At 45.9% G+C, this 23,469-nt stretch overlaps 2 protein-coding genes across 4 annotated transcripts in view; one reads left to right on the top strand and one right to left on the bottom strand.

Annotated features, from left to right (window-relative positions):
* Positions 1-4,055: 4,055 nt before the first annotated feature.
* Positions 4,056-9,700, top strand: RIC3 (RIC3 acetylcholine receptor chaperone). Its single transcript, XM_075280986.1, has 6 exons — positions 4,056-4,193; positions 6,523-6,734; positions 6,869-6,947; positions 7,062-7,155; positions 7,335-7,480; positions 8,917-9,700. Exons 1-6 carry the CDS (start codon positions 4,076-4,078, stop codon positions 9,381-9,383), a joined length of 1,116 nt encoding a protein of 371 aa, XP_075137087.1. The 5' UTR covers positions 4,056-4,075; the 3' UTR covers positions 9,384-9,700.
* A 5,245-nt stretch (positions 9,701-14,945) lies between these two features.
* The window catches only part of TUB (TUB bipartite transcription factor), a 53,472-nt gene continuing 44,948 nt past the window's right edge, over positions 14,946-23,469 (bottom strand). For all 3 annotated transcript variants that reach the window (XM_075280946.1, XM_075280948.1, XM_075280947.1), the window contains 8 exons: positions 21,246-21,413; positions 19,618-19,739; positions 19,200-19,391; positions 18,525-18,637; positions 18,339-18,453; positions 17,086-17,184; positions 16,835-17,006; positions 14,946-15,407 (listed from right to left, as the gene is read on the bottom strand). In XM_075280946.1, coding sequence (XP_075137047.1) covers positions 15,274-15,407; positions 16,835-17,006; positions 17,086-17,184; positions 18,339-18,453; positions 18,525-18,637; positions 19,200-19,391; positions 19,618-19,739; positions 21,246-21,413 — 1,115 coding nt within the window. In that variant the 3' untranslated portion in view covers positions 14,946-15,273. The remainder of the gene's footprint in view (positions 15,408-16,834; positions 17,007-17,085; positions 17,185-18,338; positions 18,454-18,524; positions 18,638-19,199; positions 19,392-19,617; positions 19,740-21,245; positions 21,414-23,469) is intronic.

Genomic DNA, 23,469 nt, shown 5'->3' with positions numbered 1-23,469 from the left:
GAGCGCGTGCGCTGGCGAGATTACGGGAGAGGGCGTTCTGACGCCCACAAATTCTTACCCAGGGGTGCAGAGATTATGGATATGGAAAGGGATTTACGACAATCTCTACGGCAGCGACTTTAGCTATGGCGGCGAGGTCGTGTGATTGCGCCTTGTCAGGGGAGCGAAGATGGGTGCAGCCAGAATCCGACTGTCCGGAGGATCAGATGCCGATGTAGGTTATATTTATAGGGTCCCTTACTTTAGCCCCTTAAAGGGATGTTCCACCTCTACATTAAAGGCGTGTTTCAGTTCATTTGTTAACCCCTGAAGAGGTTTAAAGGAATAACAGTGCATAACCACTTGTCTTCTGCTGGATATCCAGGGGGGAGTCTCCGAACAGGTTCATATCGGTCGGTCAGTGACTAATTTTAAGTTTTTAACTATATTATTAAAAATTCCTAAAAATCCTGCAATTCTGACTCTGGCCACCAAGCCAAATAATATGCTCGGACTCACCATTTCCTACAGGAGAATTCTTTGCAGCAATCTCTCACTACCAGCACCTCGGTGAGCGCAGCTGTCATGTACATATAGATAAGACCCAGAATCCACCAGTCACCATAGGTGATGTCACGTCTTATCTACTCCCACCTCTACACAATGACCCCTGCAAGGGTCACAGAGCGTGCCTAGAACACTCTCCCAATAGAGTCTATTCTTCTATTCTATCTATGGACAATGGTCCGTTTCCTGGACACAGGAAGTCACAAACGTACTTAGTCTTAGTGGTAAGAGATGGAATTGCATTTGAATTTTTATCTAGATAAAAACATGGAAATTTAAAAAAAAACATCAACAAAATTGTTACAAAAAGCTATTTAGATATAAAAATGTGATCTAAACAATAGGTGACACTTTCTTTATAAACTGCAACACCCCTTACAGTGTCGGTCATAGCGCCCCCTAACAATACTTAGCACCGCACGGTCTATCCACTTGTTGGAGTTCAGGGCTGTTTCCTGGCTCAGGGTCACTAGGTCTGTGAGTGGGACCTGTGACATCATCATGTCTGTATGGTGATGTCATCACTAGCGTCCTTTCGACCATTATAAGCTATAGATATCGTACAGGGTTAACTCTCCTATAGACCTCATAGTATAAATCCACAATAGCTAAACCATATCGAGGACTGTCCAATAATCCGGAATATCTCATAATCCGGTAATTACCCGATCCCTTTAATAGTAGATTATAGAATATATATATACAGGACAGCATGTCTACCTCCAGCTAATGGTGTGTACAATGTCCTAGTGTGATCAGCACCACGGTCAGCGTCACATCAGATTCACTGCTTGCTATTGTTGTGTCAGGTGTGTCATAGATCCAGTAGGTGGCGCTGCCTCAGCTTCAGGCTCCTCTACAATTTCAGGTGTTGCATTGCTGATGTAGAAGTTAACTACGCCTCTCCTATATGCAACTCTAACCCTAACCCATCTGGTTTGATGTGGAGACATCAGGTGGTGTCTCATACTAATGGTCACCGGAGACAGCGCCACCTACTGGATCTACGGTATACTATATAGCGCCTTGTTTAACCCTCTCCATTCCAGCATCTACCATGAGGAGACCCGGCCATTGTCTGACCAGTATATCCGATCCTTCACATGATGAGCCGACTCCATAACATGATGGAAAACCCACAGAGAGAGAAAACCTTATAACATAAGGCTGAGAATATTCACCGACATACAGAGCACCAGATGGGACCTATAAAGTAATAGGTGTACTAGTAATGGGGAATGGGGACAGCAAGTGCAGCCCCATCCAAGGACTCAGCGAAAATCCAAAGAAAGCCAAGTGAAGGTTTATTAGCCCATATTAGCGGACACTTCAGAACACGCATAGTCATACATGTAAAGGGTGCGGAGCAATAACTAACATACATACAAAGAGCAATGTGAGGGCCAAAGTCTGCAAAACACCCAAAAACTATCAGAAACCGTGTATTCTGGCGACATCTGGTGGCTGAAGACAGAACTGCAGCAGGGTAATAATTAGTGAATAAGTAGAAAGATACAAATGTAGCAAATATAAAAATCAATATATAATACAGGCGGAAAAGCCCCAAGAGGATGGGGGAAGTGTCGGAGGCCCAGGAGAGGTGAGTATAAGTATTTGTTATTCTTAATCACCTCCCCTGGGCAGGTTACTACTGGGAAGGGGCCCGGCAGCAAGTACAGATATCATGTAACACTGCCAAACCCTTATTCACCAACCGCTATATGTCTCCTTAATGGAAAGGGGCTCGGTGTTAGACAATGTCTGTCTGTTGCCGGGCCCAGCGGCGTTATAAGGGGAGCGACTGATATCAGTTATATATAGGAAGGTCTCAGCACTGGAGATATGGGATATAAATAATATCAAAGGAAAGCAAAGAAGATACCACATGTTCAATCACTGATATCTTTCATGCCTGACATGGCTGATAACAGATAGTAATAGATTGTATTCTCCTGTCCTACAGTCGGCCTCTCCTCTCCTGACCTGGCTGATAACAGATAGTAATAGATTGTATTCCCCTGTCCTACAGTCGGCCTCTCCTCTCCTGACATGGCTGATAACAGATAGTAATAGATTGTATTCTCCTGTCCTACAGTCGGCCTCTCCTCTCCTGACCTGGCTGATAACAGATAGTAATAGATTGTATTCCCCTGTCCTACAGTCGGCCTCTCCTCTCCTGACATGGCTGATAACAGATAGTAATAGATTGTATTCCCCTGTCCTACAGTCGGCCTCTCCTGACATGGCTGATAACAGATAGTAATAGATTGTATTCCCCTGTCCTACAGTCGGCCTCTCCTCTCCTGACATGGCTGATAACAGATAGTAATAGATAGTATTCCCCTGTCCTACAGTCGGCCTCTCCTCTCCTGACATGGCTGATAACAGATAGTAATAGATTGGATTCCCCTGTCCTACAGTCGGCCTCTCATCTCCTGACATGGCTGATAACAGATAGTAATAGATTGTATTCTCCTGTCCTACAGTCGGCCTCTCCTCTCCTGACATGGCAGATAACAGATAGTAATAGATTGTATTCCCCTGTCCTACAGTCGGCCTCTCCTCTCCTGACATGGCTGATAACAGATAGTAATAGATTGTATTCTCCTGTCCTACAGTCGGCCTCTCCTCTCCTGACATGGCAGATAACAGATAGTAATAGATTGTATTCCCCTGTCCTACAGTCGGCCTCTCCTCTCCTGACATGGCAGATAACAGATAGTAATAGATTGTATTCCCCTGTCCTACAGTCGGCCTCTCCTCTCCTGACATGGCTGATAACAGATAGTAATAGATTGTATTCTCCTGTCCTACAGTCGGCCTCTCCTCTCCTGACATGGCAGATAACAGATAGTAATAGATTGTATTCCCCTGTCCTACAGTCGGCCTCTCCTCTCCTGACATGGCTGATAACAGATAGTAATAGATTGTATTCTCCTGTCCTACAGTCGGCCTCTCCTCTCCTGACATGGCAGATAACAGATAGTAATAGATTGTATTCCCCTGTCCTACAGTCGGCCTCTCCCCTCCTGACATGGCTGATAACAGATAGTAATAGATTGGATTCCCCTGTCCTACAGTCGGCCTCTCCTCTCCTGACATGGCTGATAACAGATAGTAATAGATTGTATTCCCCTGTCCTACAGTCGGCCTCTCCCCTCCTGACATGGCTGATAACAGATAGTAATAGATTGGATTCCCCTGTCCTGCTATTTGATACAATGTATATAATATTTTCTTCTAGAGCAGGGCACGTTACAATGTGTCTCCCTGCTGACAGTCTAGAGGAGGTGCAGCTGTCACTGTGTTGCTGTCACTGCCCCTCCCCTCGCAGGATACAGGGGGGGGGGGGGTGAAGCCTGGATGCAGGGCTGGAGCTGCCTGGACCAATGGGCATCTGGCGTCAGGGGCCAATCGGATTGTTTGCTGTTGTGTCCCTGGGGCTGCAGGTGGAGGTTGCAGGAGGAGCAGCCATTGGTGCAGCTTTTTATTACACTCTTGTTGTGCTGCCTGGACATTATAATCCACAATGGCGTTATCCACTATCCAGAAGGTGGTCATGTTCTCCGGCCTGGTGCTCTGCGTGTCCCTGCTCCTGCCCAAAACCTTCCTGAGCCGGGGGAAGCAGTCCCTGCAGCAGCCAGAGGGTAAGATGGGGCCTGTCCAGGAGGGAGGGTGAAGGGGCCCCCCAGTAATAATCTCAGGGGGCATCTCAGGGGCCCAACATTGCATGAGCTGTCAGCGTCACCCAGAGCCTGCTGCTGGGATTAGGGCCTGTGCCTTTAAGGTAACCCCTTCACTGCTGCAGCCTGTGCGTTAACAGTTGAGAGCCTATAATGCAGATCTCCCAGAACCTGCCCCTCACCCCGTATATAACTACCCTGGGCATGGGAACGTGGCCCAACACCCATCACTGGGGCAGCCAAGCCCCCTCAGCCCCCGTCCGGACCTACCCCCAAATATCTGACGTGTACATGTCTGTAACATATATGAGAGCAGATTCTTATACGTGATCACTGCAGGAACAATGTCATTATATTATATCAGTGATGTCAGTAACAGGGGGCGGGGCTGTGACTACCTCTCAGACATGATATATACAGGTGGGTATAGTATAAGGGGTGTGGCTCTCAATTCACTGACTTTCAGGGTCTGTAGAGAGTTGGGTGACCTCCCCTGTGGTCGCTGTAGCATCTATAGTCTGAGGATTGGTTGTCGCGGTCTCCTCTCTGGGTCACGTCTGGTCAGTTCAGATTTTGTTTTATAATATTGATATTTGGACCTCTAGTGTCTCGCACCCCGGTCACATTGCCGCCGTCTACCGTAAATTGTCCGCTTTGTTGCAGTCGCTGATGAAATGGATATTGATTGTGACCTTTCACCTTTACATTGAGCAACAACGGAGCGAAACCGTCACCGACATCACATATCATAGAAGTGACAAGTCATTACAGATTACAGCGGCGTCCGATACATTGTACACAATATAATCCATCATCACTGACACCCCGACCGCGAGTCACTCCAATCACAGCCCAATCTGCAGCAACAAACCCACAACTTTACCAGAAAATCTGTATATAGTGATATGGACCATGCTGGTATAACCTGGGTATATACTGTATATAATTATATATGTACAGCTGGTATAACCTGGGTATATACTGTATATAATTATATATGTACAGCTGGTATAACCTGAGTATATACTGTATACTATTCTATATGTACAGCCGGTATAACCTGGGTATATACTTTATATAATATATATGTACAGCTGGTATAACCTGGGTATATACTGTATATAAATATATATGTACAGCCGGTATAACCTGGATATATACTGTATATAATTCTATATGTACAGCTGGTATAACCTGGGTATATACTGTATATAATATATATGTACAGCCGGTATAACCTGGGTATCTCCTGTATATAATTATATATGTACAGCTGGTATAACCTGGGTATATATTGTATATAATTATATATGTACAGCTGCTATAACCTGGGTATATTCTGTATATAATTCTATATGTACAGCCGGTATAACCTGGGTATCTCCTGTATATAAATATATATGTACAGCTGCTATAACCTGGGTATCTCCTGTATATAATTATATATGTACAGCTGGTATAACCTGGGTATATATTGTATATAATTATATATGTACAGCTGCTATAACCTGGGTATATTCTGTATATAATTCTATATGTACAGCCGGTATAACCTGGGTATCTCCTGTATATAAATATATATGTACAGCTGCTATAACCTGGGTATATGCTGTATATAATATATATGTACAGCCGGTATAACCTGGGTATCTCCTGTATATAATTATATATGTACAGCTGGTATAACCTGGGTATATACTGTATATAATATATATGTACAGCCGGTATAACCTGGGTATCTCCTGTATATAATTATATATGTACAGCCGGTATAACCTGGGTATCTCCTGTATATAATATATATGTACAGCTGGTATAACCTGGGTATATTCTGTATATAATTCTATATGTACAGCTGCTATAACCTGGGTATATTCTGTATATAATTCTATATGTACAGCCGGTATAACCTGGGTATCTCCTGTATATAATTATATATGTACAGCTGCTATAACCTGGGTATATACTGTATATAATATATATGTACAGCCGGTATAACCTGGGTATCTCCTGTATATAATTATATATGTACAGCTGGTATAACCTGGGTATATACTGTATATAATATATATGTACAGCCGGTATAACCTGGGTATCTCCTGTATATAATTATATATGTACAGCCGGTATAACCTGGTTATCTCCTGTATATAATATATATGTACAGCTGGTATAACCTGGGTATCTCCTGTATATAATTCTATATGTACAGCCGGTATAACCTGGGTATATACTGTATATAATTCTATATGTACAGCCGGTATAACCTGGGCATCTATCTCTGATTTTTCAGGAAATCCCGGCCGTTTCCCCTCTTCGGTCCCTCATGGGAAGTCGGCGGACGCTCGGGGCGGGGGTTTCTCCCGTTCTCACCTATCTGAAGCCGTGTCCAAGGCCAAGGCGGGCGGGGGAGGCGGCAGTAACAGCCGGCAGAGTCTGGTTGGGCAGATCATTCCTATCTATGGCTTCGGTATATTGTTATATATACTCTATATACTCTTCAAGGTAAGATAATATATCAGAGGTCAGTGGTGTAATAGTCTGCAGACGCTATCAGTCTGTATCCCTAGTGGCTGCTGTGTAGGGTATATACTGTGTATATATATATACTGCTTCTTGCTATCACTTTTCTTTATTAGCTTTCATCTAAAGGTAAAAATGTGAAGCTCGAACCAAAAAGTGTCCCCATCGCCAACGGGAACCTGAAGAGGAAGATCAGTGAGTGTGGCTTGTGTTATTACTGTGGTGTCCTGCGGGGGGAGCTATACCGCCATTTCATGCCTCCATATAATTCACCGTAATCGCCCCTTTGGGACGTCTTTGTCTTTTCAGCCGATTACGAGCTCAGCCAACTGCAGGATAAACTGAAGGAGACGGAGGAGGCCATGGAGAAGATCATCTCACGCCTGGGGCCCACCAACGAGAGGTAGGGGCCCATGGATGGGAGACGCCATTGTTGTATCATGTGATCTCTTCTTAGCCCAATATTGTACCCAGGCCTTTATATGACTGTCCGTTGTTCTCATCCTGGATCTGGAGGCAGCTGATGATGTCACTGATGATGTCACTGATTCTGATACCGTTTCCGTTTCTCATTTGTCACAGACAAAATAACGTAAGTGATGACGAGGAGCAACAACTGCTGCAGAGGCTGAAGGAGATCACCCGGGTGATGAAGGAGGGGAAGATCATGGACGGCATCTCACCGGAGCAGGAGGCTGAGGAGGCTCCGTACATGGAGGAGTGGGAAGGTGCGGAGGGGGGTACACCTACATATGTGCCGTGGGTTCTGTATCCATATCTGTCCTTGGGGGTCACTAATATATTTCATCTCAACAATAGGGTTGAGCGATCGGAAAGATCAAATCCCGATCAGCGATCGAGCAAATTTCACGATTGCGATCGGAATCGGCTGGAAATGATCAGAAATCGGATTTTGAAATCTCAAGATCGGCTCAACCCTAAAAGTGACTTTTCCCATAGAGAAGCATTGACTAGGGTTGAGCGATCGGGAAAGATCGGATCCCGATCGGCGATCGAGCAAATTTCACGATCGGCTGGAAAATGATTAGAAATTGGATTTTAAAATTGATCCCGAAATCTCAAGATCGGCTCAACCCTACTCAACAAACTTTACATAAGTCAAAAGTAGAAGGAAAAGGAAGAAAGAATGCTATAGGCCTTATAAGAGAAAAATGTTTCTTTCTCCACTTATCAGGCTCCTCCTGCCTGCAAATTTGACCTTCACTCTGAAATCTCTGCTTAATCCGTCTTTCTCACAGTCATCAGAATACATAGAAGTCTATGGAGCATGAGCTGAGGGCTAGAGAAGCAGCTATTAGGAAGCTTCTGTCGCAGCCCAAGTGCTTTATTCACATCTATTCTGCTCAGGACTTCTCTATAACATCCTATAGGCTGCTGCTTCTGTCTGGGAGAGAGTTATGGAGGAGAATCTCCTTGTTCTGTATGTTCTGTCTATGGGAGACATCATTGTATCCAGTCTATAGTCACCAGCTCAGGGAGAACTGAGAATAAGAGATGGGGCCTGCAGAGGGGAAAACTGCAAAACTTTGCAGACTATACAGTCTTATATAATGGGCAGATATAGTGTTACTCTCCCTATACACACTGGACTGATTTATGTAAAGTTTGGGGGGGGGGATTGGAGTGGGTGATATATTGGGGAGGGGTCTCATTATTTCTTATAGGAAAGTCCTACAAACTACTCATGAGCATCTGCAGTAAATGTCACCAGTGTGAGACCACCCTATACTGATCTAGAAGTACTCCAGTCACATCCAGAGCTGCAAGTTCAGTATTGCCTGTATATCATGTCTTATCATCCGTTTATACTACATCCTATACTCTAGTTACAACCAAAGCTGAGGCAGTACACTGTAATCTGATGTACCGAATTCCGGTGCAATATGAAGCGTTCATGTCCCACAATGCACCACAGCAAAGTATGTTCTGTGAAGGGAGATGGTAGGTTCAGCAACCTGACTGCTAACAAGAAGCTAACCAAATTGTAAATGCAGCTCTGGATGTGATTGGAGTACACAGCAGAATCGTATGTACAGCTTTGGATGTGAATGGAGACAGGGTGTAACTCAGAATCAGTACAAGAGCAGGGGAGTATTTGCTTTCGATGTCGTTACAATGTAACAGTATCGCATTCCTGGCGCAGGTTACCCAGAAGAGACGTATCCGGTCTATGACCCATCCGAGTGTAAGAGGAGACACAATACGATTCTGGTGGAGCCGTCGCTGCTGAACCAGCCGTCAGCGGAGGAGATAGCGGAGCAGATGGAGTTCATGGAGGATTATAATCAATACTACATGGAGAAAGCAGCAATGGAAGGGGGACAAGACGTTACCACCTACGACCATGCTGAAGACGCCCAGGACAGCGTCGTCCTCACCCCAGAAGACGAGATCTGCATCGAGGAGGAGAGTGATGAGGAAGAAGACCCCGCCATTATAGCCGAGAACGCCGGCTTCAACTCCGACACAGCCAGCGAGGGGGAGCAGGGACTGGAGGGCTCAGGGACAGATTTGGCTGTGAATGGAGATTTAGTGGACACAATCAATAATTCCATCAGAGATGAGTCGCAGTCTCTGCGCAAACGGAGCAAAAAGACCCCGGATTGTTAGATACCCCCCCAATCTGATCTGGTGATAAGATACTGAGTATTGGGGGACCCAAGGAGGGACCAATGAGAGGTCGGGTGATCTCCAAACGCAGCTACAGGCACCGCCACACGAAAGCTTCCGCCACTGTCCCTGCGCCTGACATGTATGACATCACGCTGGAAGAGTATTCCTATCCATCTAGTGCACTCACTGTCACACCCTGCACCTTATAGCATCATGGGGCCGCACAGCAGAGCTCAAGATGGGTCCCAACCCAATCCTGCCTGAGAGCGCTGCCAAATGTATTATATGTTTTATTGGTTGCTGTGTTTTATATGTCTTTATTTATTGTTTGGGGGGGGGGGGAATCAGTGCTCTGTTGTGAAAATTCTAGAAATTCTGCTGTCTTCAACCACCACTAGGGGGAGCTCATTACATAGAGATTATACAGTCACCACTAGGGGGAGCTCATTACATAGAGATTATACAGCCACCACTAGGGGGAGCTCACTACATACAGATTATACAGTCACCACTAGAGGGAGCTCACTACATACAGATTATACAGTCACCACTAGAGGGCGCTCACTACATATAGATTATACAGTTACCACTAGAGGGCGCTCACTACATACAGATTATACAGCTACCACTAGGGGGGAGCTCACTACATACAGATTATACAGTCACCACTAGGGGGAGCTCACTATATACAGATTATACAGTCACCACTAGGAGGGCTCACTACAGACAGATTACTTAGCCCCCACTAGGGGGAGTTCAGTACATACAGATTATACAGCCACCACTAGGGGGAGCTCACTACATACAGATTATACAGTCACCACTAGGGGGAGCTCACTACATACAGATTATATAGCCCCCACTACATACAGATTATACAGCCACCACTAGGGGGAGCTCACTACATACAGATTATATAGCCCCCACTAGGGGGAGTTCACTACATACAGATTATACAGTCACCACTAGGGGGAGTTCACTACATACAGATTATACTGCCACCACTAGGGGGAGCTCACTACATACAGATTATATAGCCCGCACTAGAGGGAGTTCACTACATACAGATTATATAGCCCCCACTAGGGGGAGTTCACTACATACAGATTATACAGCCACCACTAGGGGGAGCTCACTACATACAGATTATATAGCCCCCACTACATACAGATTATACAGCCACCACTAGGGGGAGCTCACTACATACAGATTATATAGCCCCCACTAGGGGGAGTTCACTACATACAGATTATACAGTCACCACTAGGGGGAGCTCACTACATACAGATTATATAGCCCGCACTAGAGGGAGCTCACTACATACAGATTATATAGCCCGCACTAGAGGGAGTTCACTACATACAGATTATACAGCCACCACTAGGGAGAGCTCACTACATACAGATTATACAGCCACCACTAGGGGGAGCTCACTACATACAGATTATACAGCCACCACTAGGGGGAGCTCACTACATACAGATTATATAGCCCGCACTAGAGGGAGTTCACTACATACAGATTATACAGCCACCACTAGGGGGAGCTCACTACATACAGATTATACAGCCACCACTAGGGGGAGCTCACTACATACAGATTATACAGCCACCACTAGGGGGAGCTCACTACATACAGATTATATAGCCCGCACTAGAGGGAGTTCACTACATACAGATTATACAGCCACCACTAGGGGGAGCTCACTACATACAGATTATACAGCCACCACTAGGGGGAGCTCACTACATACAGATTATACAGCCACCACTAGGGGGAGCTCACTACATACAGATTATATAGCCCGCACTAGAGGGAGTTCACTACATACAGATTATACAGCCACCACTAGGGGGAGCTCACTACATACAGATTATATAGCCCCCACTAGGGGGAGCTCACTACATACAGATTATACAGTCACCACTAGGGGGAGCTCACTACATACAGATTATACAGCCACCACTAGGGGGAGCTCACTACATACAGATTATATAGCCCGCACTAGAGAGAGTTCACTACATACAGATTATATAGCCCCCACTAGGGAGAGCTCCCTACATAGAGATAGTTCTCTGAGTAATTCCATTAGTGCAGTGCAAGGTCTGGGCAGCAGATTTACTGGCCCTTTCAGAGAATTGTCTTGCAAAGCTTTTAGGATATGTTCACACAGTACAGACTTGCTGTAGTATTTCACCTTGTAAATTGCATGAGACAACTGTGTCCTTTATCACTGCGGTGGATGCGTTATCTCCGTGCCCTGTGTGCAGCTTTTGGTTTTATGACATCATCATGCCGTAGTATCATCCGCTGTGTGTTGTCGTTGCCTTTTCTGACCATCAGTGGCGCTAGTGAAGCCGGATTATTGCACGAGGATAATGTTTGGTTGTACCTGCACCATAGACTATACTGGGCACTGAATATTAGTCACGGTCAGGAGCAGCTGCTTGTCATGTTCTGGATCTGCAAGCCTAAATCTCCAGAACATGATGCAGGATGTGAACATAACCCCAATAGGGTAACACGGCCTGCCACATGAAAGGAGCGCAGAGCCCAGGGATTAATACGTGGTGCATTGTATTTTGTGGACTGGGGTCATCTGTCCCCTGCTAGATGTATGATGTGCAGAGCTTGGTTGTGGCCTTAACCATAAAGACACAGAGGTAGACATTGGAGCTGTGTACACGAAACGGAGGAGACTTGTAACCAAGAATATATGGAAAATTGGTTTAATGTAGCAATAAAAAGAAACATTTACAATCATATTCACCAGTCCGCCTTGTCTGCCAGCCCCGCCTTGTCCCACAGCCCCGCCTTGTTCCACCTCCAGCCCCGCCTTGTTCCACCTCCAGCCCCGCCTTGTCCCACAGCCCCGCCTTGTTTCATTGCTGCCCCAAAGCATGACAGGCCGCACAGCCTTCTGAAATAAATGAAACATTTCACAACTTTTTAAAAGACTTTGAGTCTCGATTTTTCAGCTTGCTTTCACTGAAAAGTCTTCCTGCTCACACAGCTGGGGATTTGTTACAATGTATTGTTCTGCAGAATTCCTCATGGATTACTGCTGCAGTGAATTTTGTTTTCCTAGGAGCCCTGACAGTGTCATACACTATGTATTATAGATATATATAGTCCTAGGAGCCCTGACAGTGTCATACACTATGTATTATAGATATATATAATCCTAGGAGCCCTGACAGTGTCATGCACTATGTATTATAGATATATATAATCCTAGGAGCCCTGACAGTGTCATACACTATGTATTATAGATATATATAGTCCTAGAAGCCCTGACAGTGTCATACACTATGTATTATATATAGTCCTAGGAGCCCTGACAGTGTCATACACTGTGCATTATAGATATATATAGTACTAGGAGCCCTGAAAGTGTCATACACTATGTATTATAGATATATAGTACTAGGAGCCCTGACAGTGTCATACACTATGTATTATAGATATATACAGTCCTAGGAGCCCTGACAGTGTCATGCACTATGTATTATAGATATATAGTCCTAGGAGCCCTGACAGTGTCATACACTATGTATTATAGATATATATAGTCCTAGAAGCCCTGACAGTGTCATACACTATGTATTATATATAGTCCTAGGAGCCCTGACAGTGTCATACACTATGTATTATAGATATATATAGTCCTAGGAGCCCTGACAGTGTCACACACTATGTATTATAGATATATAGTCCTAGGAGCCCTGACAGTGTCATACACTATGTATTATAGATATATATAGTCCTAGGAGCCCTGACAGTGTCATACACTATGTATTATAGATATATAGTACTAGGAGCCCTGACAGTGTCGCACACTATGTATTATAGATATATAGTCCTAGGAGCCCTGACAGTGTCATACACTATGTATTATAGATATATATAGTCCTAGGAGCCCTGACAGTGTCATACACTATGTATTATAGATATATAGTCCTAGGAGCCCTGACAGTGTCACACACTATGTATTATAGATATATAGTCCTAGGAGCCCTGACAGTGTCATACACTATGTATTATAGATATATATAGTCCTAGGAGCCCTGACAGTGTCATACACTATGTATTATAGATATATAGTCCTAGGAGCCCTGACAGTGTCATACACGTTACTATTTTAAGCCAACTTAAGCTGTGGTTCAAACAGAACTTATTTGTTCTGAATCAGATCTTTGTACCGAACCAACCAAACCTGAAACATTTTTTAAGCAGGTAATACAATGAATATAGAGCTATTCAAGCATTGACAGGGCGGTGACATGAATTCAGACTCGGACTCCTGGGCGGCCCCTGATGGTGAGGATCCTTCCCTACTTTATTTATCAGAATGTGCCCTACAATATAGAGGAGTTTTATATACACAGCTCCAGGGGGAACCTACAGGAATCACTAGCAATGTGTTATACATATTTGCGGCCACCAGGTGGCACTGTCTTACAGGTGCTGTTACATAGGATTGCATGTGACTCTGCTGCATCTCGGCAGGGCGAGCTTTGGGGGTCACCTGACCTGGGGTGGATCCTCTGGATATAGAAATAACCACAGACACTCAGGACCAGATATTCTCCTTTAATATATAATACACTTTCAAAATATTCGCCGCCCTCTTTAAAGATACCCCAAAAACTTTGCGTAAATGAAAGGCGACTGTGCGTCCGTGGAGGCCCCTGTCACTGAAGGGTTAACAATTGAAATCATCATACAGAACATTATTATCATCACAAGAGTTTTAGCGGCGACTGCAGATTATTAGTAGAAACACGAAAAAAACAGGAAAGAAGGAAAAACCGTAACAAACCGGAACAGAACAAAGGCGTGACACTGGGGGCGGGCTCAGACCAAGGGTAACTCCGCCCAAAATGCTGCAGAATCATCTCTAGGACGATCAGCCCGATTTCTGGCCTTCAAATCTTTAGACATGACTCCTGTAATTCCAGAACCTGCCTCCAGGTGGCGCATGGAGTAAAGATAGAAGACACTTGTAATTCTGGAATCAGCCTGTAGAGGTCAGGAAGGAGTAAAGGTGACAAAAAGCGTCACGTGCCGAGACTTCAGGGGCAGAATTTGGGGAAATGAAACCCAAGGAGGCAGCGGAGAAAACGGACAACCAAGGGGAGACAAAAGATGAAGAAGTAACTAAAAGTCCTCTAAGAAGTTGTCACCCTGCGGCAGTGATAGAATCGGAGGAGGAGCCGGGTCACATCTCTGAGGCTTCATTCATCTTCACACAACCATCCCCCACTTTTCTGCCTCATTTGACAAGGGGGTGTGGCTTGTCAGTAAAGGGGTGTGGTCTAATATTGGCAAAAAAACATATCTTTTTACTTATTTTTGGGCAGGGTTCCCCTCTATGTCATCCCTTGTGCTTCCGTAGACAAATCCGTACAGCGGCAGCGTGTTAGCAACAGATCCAGAGGCGGCGCGGCGTCACAGGACACATCGTGTTAGGTTCTTAGTAAAATATAAAGCACAAAATTCTCTCCATGCCGCCGACGGGGCCGCTGCCGCTACCCTGGGGGGCTGTTATGGCCCGACCGCCCCTCCCCCCGGCCTCAATAGAAACAAATACAAAAATAAAATTACAATTTCCACCATTGTAGAAACCCGGAGTCGTGAGCGGCAGGAGGAAAGTTTTACAAGACGCGTTTTCTCCGTCAGCGAGCGGCCTGGTGTCTATTTACAAAACGACTTCTTCGTAGAAAGCGACTGCGGCGCCTCAACACCGCGGCCTGGCTGCCCTCCGCTTATGGCGACAAAACGAAACATACAGAGCGCGACTCGGATCTGTCCAGCCCATAGAACAGGGAGTGTAAGACACGGGTGGGCGGCCTCAGCGCCGCCGCGGAGACTTTGGGTGTTGCGGTTACTCGCAGGCGAGTTTACTATCGAAGCTGGACAGTGCTATGGCGAAGGCCTGGAGGGCGCACATGGGGTAGTTATAGTCCATAGTGAAGACGTCTTCTGCAACGCGCCCAAACTGCATGACGATGTAATCCGCTGCAAGACAAAGGCGCAAGAGTCAGACAACATGGCGATGCGGGGCCCCCAGAAGACTACATTACAGGAGCCCCCAGACTGTAACACTACAAGGGTCCTCAGACTGCAACATTACAGGGGCCCCCAAACTGCTACATTACAGGGGCCCCCAGACTGTAACACTACAAGGGTCCTCAGACTGCAACATTACAGGGGCCCCCAAACTGCTACATTACAGGGGCCCCCAAACTGCTACATTACAGGGGCCCCCAGACTGCAACATTACAGAGGACCCCAAACTGCTACATTACAGGGGCCCCCAGGCTGCAACATTACAGAGACCCCCAGACTGCTACATTACAGGGGCCCCCAGACTGCTACATTACAGGGACCCCAGACTGCTACATTACAGGGGACCCCAGACTGCTACATTACAGGGGCCCCCAGACTGCTACATTACAGGGGCCCCCAGACTGCTACATTACAGGGACCCCAGACTGCTACATTACAGGGGACCCCAGACTGCTACATTACAGGGGCCCCCAGACTGCTACATTACAGGGACCCCAGACTGCTACATTACTGGAGCCCCCAGACTGCTACATTACAGGGGCCCCCAGACTGCTACATTACAGGGACCCCAGACTGCTACATTACAGGGGCCCCCAGACTGCTACATTACAGGGGCCCCCAGACTGCTACATTACAGGGGCCCCCAGACTGCTACATTACAGGGACCCCCAGACTGCTACATTACAGGGGCCCCCAGACTGCTACATTACAGGGGCCCCCAGACTGCTACATTACAGGGGCCCCCAGACTGCTACAATACTGGGGCCCCCAGACTGCTACAATACTGGGGCCCCCAGACTGGTACATTACAGGGGCCCGCACACTGCTACATTACAGGGGCCCGCACACTGCTACATTACAGGGGCCCCCAGATTGTTACATTACAGGGGCCCCTCAGCTCCTAGGCCCTAGATCGGCTTCTGTATCTGCTATGGAGATAATTCTCCCAGGTCCCTTTAGGGTATTGTCTTTCTGTGCCACTTTATATCTTATACTCCAATCACATCCAAAGCTGTATCCCTGGGCCACAGAATCTCTAACGCCACTACAGCCCTCTGTTGGACACCAATATGCTGCAGAAAACACGTCCTGCATTGCTTTGCACCAAGTGTAGCTCTGGCTGTGACACTGACTATAGATACTAAGAAAAAAGTGTGTAAATGCAGCTTTGGCTGTGTTTAGAGTGTAAGGCGGGATATAACTGAATTGTGAATGCAGCTCTGGATCTGACATGAGATCATGTGACAGATATAACACAATGTAACAGAATTGTGAAATCAGCTTTAGATATTGCTGGAGTATAAGAAATGATGTCACAGTAGAATTGAGACTACAGCTCTGGATGTGACTGGAGTATAAGTCTTGCTCTAACTTACGATCATTGTCATGTATAATCTGGAAATTCTTGACAGATGCCTGTGTCACCCGGCCGTGGAAGTTGAGGACGTAGGACTGGGTGTCGTCGTTCCAGACGGGCGTCTTGTTGTGCAGCTCGATGACGCTCTCCGTGTTCTTGTTCTGCCACCGGGATAGAAGCGTTTCGTGCTCCTGAAACAAAGGTCACAATGAAAGGTCAGAGAACTCTGCAGGGAAGTATATGGTGAAGGATCGCGGGGCCCGGACTCACATTGCGGGGTCGTATGGAGACTCTCTCATGGTCCATGTTCATCCCGGGGATGATGACGCTCATCTTCCGGGGGCCCTTAAAGCCTAAGACATTGGTTTCCTAAAAAAAACAAACAAGAAAAATCTCAAAAACAGAATCAAGAAGCGTCTACAACAATGGGTTATATTCCCACCAACTACAGTGATGTGATGCAATTCCCCCAGTGACCTGCAGGTGGCGCTATGAATACATGTTATTATATGGGCGCTGAGGACATTACATGGCACCTTTATATATCCACTGTATAGCTCTATCATGTTGGCATTATATGGCGGCATTGCCTGGGCACTGTATAGCGGTAATATTATGTGTGTCTGGTATTATTATATGGCGCTACACAGCTGCAGACATTCTATGGTGCTGTATGAAAGCCACGTATAGCAGTATTTATGTAGCCACAGGGGGGCGCTGTCTGATATTGTACATTGTCCTTACTGCATCACTTTTGTCACTTTGACACCAATTTCAATCTCTCTCCTTGCTGTCAAGTCGTCGTCCATCTCCTCTTTCTCCTCATTCTACTCATCTTCCTTTTCCTCCTCTTCTTGTTCTTCCTCCTCTTCTACTTCTTCCTCCTCCTATTCCTCATCTTCTTCCTCTTTTTCTTCCTCCTTCTCTCTTTCTTCTTGCTCCTCTTCCTCTTCTACTTCCTCCTCCTATTCCTCATCTTCTTCCTCTTCCTTTTTCTTCCTCCTTCTCTTCTTCTTCCTCCTTCTCTTCTTCTTCTTCCTCCTTCTTCCTCTTCTTCTTCCTCCTCCTCTTCTCTTTTCCCTTTCCTCCTCCTCTTCTTCTTCCTCCTCCTCCTCTCTTTCTTCTTCCTCCTCCTCTCTTTCTTCTTCCTCCTCTTCCTCTTCTTCCTCCTCCTATTCCTTATCTTCTTCCTCCTCTTTTTCTTCCCCCTCCTCCTCTTTAGCTGTTGTCTCCTCTCCTTTGCCCTCTGACCTCTGTACTTGTCCCCATCCCTCCATTACCACCAGGGGTGCAGGCAGTGATGTATATAAGTAAGAAGATGATTTAACCCTTATATATCTTTCTGTTCCTAGTCCATGAGTTTGGGGAGCCCCAAATATGTTTACTAATGCGGCACCAGGACTTGGCTGCTGCCGGGGATCATGGTTCTGTAATCCATATATATATATACTGCAGCAGGGATAGTGTGAGTTGTATCTGTACAATAGTACACAATATGGGAGTTGTATACTCGGCGCACTCACATAGCAGATGGCGGCCAGTTCCTGCCGCAGGTTGCTGGCTTCTAGACTGGAGGACGTCTTCACCGGATTGACGCCATTGTCGTAGACTGTGAACTTCGTGCCCATCAGGTTTGACCTGCGGTGATGATGGGATTAGCGCTCTATAGGTGACACCTACATGTAACATATAGCTGAGCCTAGGATTACCGCAGTTTGCCGATGAAGCTTTCCCCTCCGCGGGACAGATCGGTCGGATCGATGGAGATGAGGTAATTCGAGGTTTTACTCTTCTTCCGTTTTCTTCCCGCCAATAGAAAAACCTGAAAATATAAAAAACTTTATTATTTAAGCGGAAGATCTCGGAGATTTCTCAGGTCTTATATGGATGGTCTGTTTATGCCATCAGTGAGGGGCAGTAAGGGTCTTCCCCCTTGTGGCTGGGTCTGGTACTGCAGCCAGCCCATTTATAGACTAGACTAGAGGAGCGGTCGCGGTGACCACACACATTGATGGCGGCTTTCATGTACAAGTCAACATGGAAACTGCTCTGTAAATGTTTTCGGTAGCGGTCACATGACAAAGACCAGGTGAGCCGTGACCATGTGCGCCACCTCTGGTCTAGGGGGTCTTGACATTGCTCAATGGCATCGTTGAGGAGCAACATGTTTGATGAAGTCACCTGGTATCTAACCATAGTGGTCCCATTGATGGAGACTTCTACAGTTACCAGTGAGGACTATAAGCAGTAGAGGGAGGGAGTCTTTACAGTTACCGCAGCACCATAAGTGTAAAGAATCCATCATCAGATGTCCGTGGCTTTGTCTACAATGAATGGATACCAGAGATTGGTGACAGATATTGGGAAGTTTACGCCATTTTGACCTTTTTACCGTCCTCCCGCTCCAGGTGCAGATAGTAGGTCGGGTACATGCCGCGGTCCATGCCCTTCTTGTCTCGCGTAATCCTGCACTTGATGGTCACCCCCTGAGGGGCCGGCCGCATGGAAAACTCCTCCAAGTCTTCTACATCTATGGAGGGCTCGTTGGTGGCCGGGCTGGGGGCCGATGCCGTCTCCTGCACATAGAGGATATTTCATGAGCTGAGGCTTGCACCCCAAAACTAGAGAACCCCTTGAAATCTGGAGGCTATTCATAATCCAAGCAGCCAATCAGATATCAGGTGACAACCACTATCGTCTGCCACTGCCGGCTGTAGCGGTTGTCACCCAACTTCTGATTCTCATCGGGTGAAGCATTTTCTGGTCCCTGCACCCCAAATACTTGGCCAGGAATTCACTAACCTTATTAGATTTCTTGCTGGTGGCCGAGCCCGGTCTGGTGTTACTGTTGAGTTGAGATGAACTGGAACTGTCCTCATCTTCCTCATCTTCCTCTTCATCGAAGTTCATGCTGCTGGATATTCCTGCAGGAACCAAAGCCTGGCAGTGAATGCTGAGGGGGCAGGCGGGGTAATGTCTCTGGTACTGTCAGGTAGGGACGTGGAGACAGGTGTACAAGGAGGTCGTGTGGAAATCCTAATGTCCCCCTCCATGTTCTGTCCAGACTGCAGCAAGTTACAACAGCCGGAGTTTGTTAGTGGATGTTGTAACTTGATGAAGGGAGAAGCTTTGTTGGGAAGGACACAAGATAGAGGGAGAAAGAAAGAAGCTCTGATCTGCAGAAGAGGCAACTATGTAATGTATATGTAAGTATGTGTATGTATATGTCTATGTATATATATGTATGTATGTAAGTGTGTAATCTGTATATGTATATGTATGTGTGTGATGTAAGTGTGTAATCTGTATATGTCTATGTATATGTATGTATGTGTATGTAAGTGTGTAATCTGTATATGTCTATGTATGTGTGTGATGTAAGTGTGTAATCTGTATATGTATGTGTCTATGTATATGTATGTGTGTGATGTATGTGTGTAATCTGTATATGTATGTGTCTATGTATGTATGTGTGTAATCTGTATATGTCTATGTATGTGTGTGTATGTAAGTGTGTAATCTGTATATGTATGTGTATGTGTGTGATGTAAGTGTGTAATCTGTATATGTATGTGTATGTGTCTATGTATGTATGTGTGTAATCTGTATATGTCTATGTATGTGCGTGTATGTAAGTGTGTAATCTCTATATGTATGTGTATGTGTGTGATGTAAGGATGTGAATATTATTCCAGGACTCACTTGTCTCTTCCACAGCTGAATGGACAATGATCCACCACAACCATGTGCATTATAAATAATAAGCCAGACCCGTACATTGCGGATCACAGATGGGGAGGCTAAAGGGAATCCTGTACTGATGAGTCAGGTCACTTATATTTTTGGAAGCTTTTATGTTACATCAGAGGTGCAGCCTGGTACTATACAGTATATACAGTATATCACAGGTATATGGAGGTGCATGTTTGTGATGTATCAGATCTGTTTCCAATAGTAACACTTTATATCTTCTATTAGAGGCGTCTGTGAGATCTGGAGCTAAATAGTTACTGTGTTACATATGTGTGTGTGTAGTGTGTACAGTATGTATTTGTATTTGTCTGTATGAGTATAATGTGTAGGGATGTGTATGGAGTATCTATCGGTGTGTAGTGCGGGTATACAGTACATTAGTAAGTAGTGTGTCAGTGTGTGAATGTATGTGTGTGTAATGTGTGTATTTCTGTTTGTAGTACATGTATGAGTGTGTACATAATGTATATATGTGTGTATATAGCAGAACTATTTGCTATGTGTGCTATAGTGATTCTATGTCCCTTACACTACATTTTGGGTGGGGGTCATCCTATTGAGCATTTGCCCTGGGTGTAGCAATGCCTTGCCAATGGAACATGAAGTGAGAACACTGCCATGATCCCGGGGTCCTCGCTGGTCACACTTAGGGCCCCTATACCTGCGGCAGCGCTCACCTTTCTTCTGCATGGTCACCCTCAGGTCCTGTTTGCTCTGCTGTTGCCCAGTGGCCGCCGTTTCCCCTTCATCCTCATCGTGGTTGGATTGGCCGACTGTCAGAATCTGGACGTGACTCCCTGTGTCCGCAGCGTCGTCTTGGAAAGCAGCGGCGGGGCCATCTATACCTGAGGAGGCAGATACCGGGCGATGAGTGGCCACAACATGACCATGTGCAGGGCAAGGAAGCGAATGGCTCATGGATCATGACATGCTCAGTATGTGTGCCCAGGAACAGCAGCGGCCAAACTGCGGCCATCATAGGAGGAGTTTAAGGCTGAATTCACACACAGCAGATTTGTTGCTAACATTGCTATGACAGGAGGAAAAGGGGGAATATAAATGTGATATACAGTAATACACAGAGTAGCATCTGAATTCACTAAACATTCTGCTATCAGCTGCAGCTGGTGCTGCGTACACTGAACGAAACACCTGCCATGACCTGGAACTCTAGAAAACAATAGGGAATGACCCCCACGTATGTCACTTGTAGTAAGACCCAACTAATTTATCCCCAATGAGGATGAGGAAGCACCACTTTAATCTGTATGCAGTGAGCTCCCCCTAGCGGTGACTATATAATCTGTATGTAGTGAGCTCCCCCTAGTGGTGGCTGTATAATCTGCATGTGGTGAGCTCCCCCTAGTGGTGACTGTATAACCTGTATGTAGTGAGCTCCCCCTAGTGGTGACTGTATAACCTGTATGTAGTGAGCTCCCCCTAGTGGTGACTGTATAACCTGTATGTAGTGAGCTCCTCCTAGTGGTGACTGTATAATCTGTATGTAGTGAGCTCCTCCTAGTGGTGACTGTATAATCTGTATGTAGTGAGCTCCCCCTAGTGGTGACTGTATAATCTGTATGTAGTGAGCTCCCCCTAGTGGTGTCTGTATAATCTGTATGTAGTGAGCTCCCCCTAGTGGTGACTGTATAACCTGTATGCAGTGAGCTCCTCCTAGTGGTGACTGTATAATCTGTATGTAGTGCGCTCCCTCTAGTGGTGACTGTATAATCTGTATGTAGTGAGCTCCCCCTAGTGGTGGCTGTATAATCTGTATGTAGTGAGCTCCCCCTAGTGGTGACTGTATAATCTGTATGTAGTGAGCTCCTCCTAGTGGTGACTGTATAACCTGTATGTAGTGAGCTCCTCCTAGTGGTGACTGTATAATCTGTATGTAGTGAGCTCCTCCTAGTGGTGACTGTATAACCTGTATGTAGTGAGCTCCCCCTAGTGGTGACTGTATAATCTGTATGTAGTGAGCTCCTCCTAGTGATGACTGTATAACCTGTATGTAGTGAGCTCCTCCTAGTGGTGACTGTATAATCTGTATGTAGTGAGCTCCTCCTAGTGGTGACTGTATAACCTGTATGTAGTGAGCTCCCCCTAGTGGTGACTGTATAATCTGTATGTAGTGAGCTCCTCCTAGTGATGACTGTATAACCTGTATGTAGTGAGCTCCTCCTAGTGGTGACTGTACAATCTGTATGTAGTGAGCTCCTCCTAGTGGTGACTGTATAACCTGTATGTAGTGAGCTCCTCCTAGTGGTGACTGTATAATCTGTATGTAGTGAGCTCCTCCTAGTGGTGACTGTATAACCTGTATGTAGTGAGCTCCCCCTAGTGGTGACTGTATAATCTGTATGTAGTGAGCTCCTCCTAGTGATGACTGTATAACCTGTATGTAGTGAGCTCCTCCTAGTGGTGACTGTATAATCTGTATGTAGTGAGCTCCTCCTAGTGGTGACTGTATAACCTGTATGTAGTGAGCTCCCCCTAGTGGTGACTGTATAACCTGTATGTAGTGAGCTCCCCCTAGTGGTGGCTATATAATCTGTATGCAGTGAGCTCCCCCTAGTGGTGACTGTATAACCTGTATGTAGTGAGCTCCCCCTAGTGGTGACTGTATAACCTGTATGTAGTGAGCTCCTCCTAGTGGTGGCTATATAATCTGTATGTAGTGAGCTCCCCCTAGTGGTGACTGTATAACCTGTATGTAGTGAGCTCCCCCTAGTGGTGACTGTATAACCTGTATGTAGTGAGCTCCTCCTACTGGTGGCTGTATACACCTATATGCAGTAAACTCCCCCTAGTGGTGACTGTATAACCTGTATGTAGTGAGCTCCCTCTAGTGGTGACTGTATAACCTGTATGTAGTGAGCTCCTCCTAGTGGTGACTGTATA

Source organism: Leptodactylus fuscus, chromosome 7 (genome assembly GCF_031893055.1).
Source record: "Leptodactylus fuscus isolate aLepFus1 chromosome 7, aLepFus1.hap2, whole genome shotgun sequence".
In the NCBI taxonomy this organism is placed as follows: Eukaryota; Metazoa; Chordata; class Amphibia; order Anura; family Leptodactylidae; genus Leptodactylus; species Leptodactylus fuscus.
The sequence above is the reverse complement of the archived record's forward strand: the minus strand, read 5'-3'. Positions and strand labels throughout refer to the sequence as shown.

What these genes read in the sequence shown, in the direction of transcription:
- RIC3 (XM_075280986.1), top strand. Translation starts at nt 4,076, where the DNA reads ATGGCGTTATCCACTATCCAGAAGGTGGTCATGTTCTCCGGCCTGGTG. An exon ending in TACTCTATATACTCTTCAAG is followed by an intron (nt 6,735 to 6,868) that starts GTAAGATAATAT and finishes TTTCTTTATTAG; the next exon opens with CTTTCATCTAAAGGTAAAAA. An exon ending in GAACCTGAAGAGGAAGATCA is followed by an intron (nt 6,948 to 7,061) that starts GTGAGTGTGGCT and finishes TTGTCTTTTCAG; the next exon opens with CCGATTACGAGCTCAGCCAA.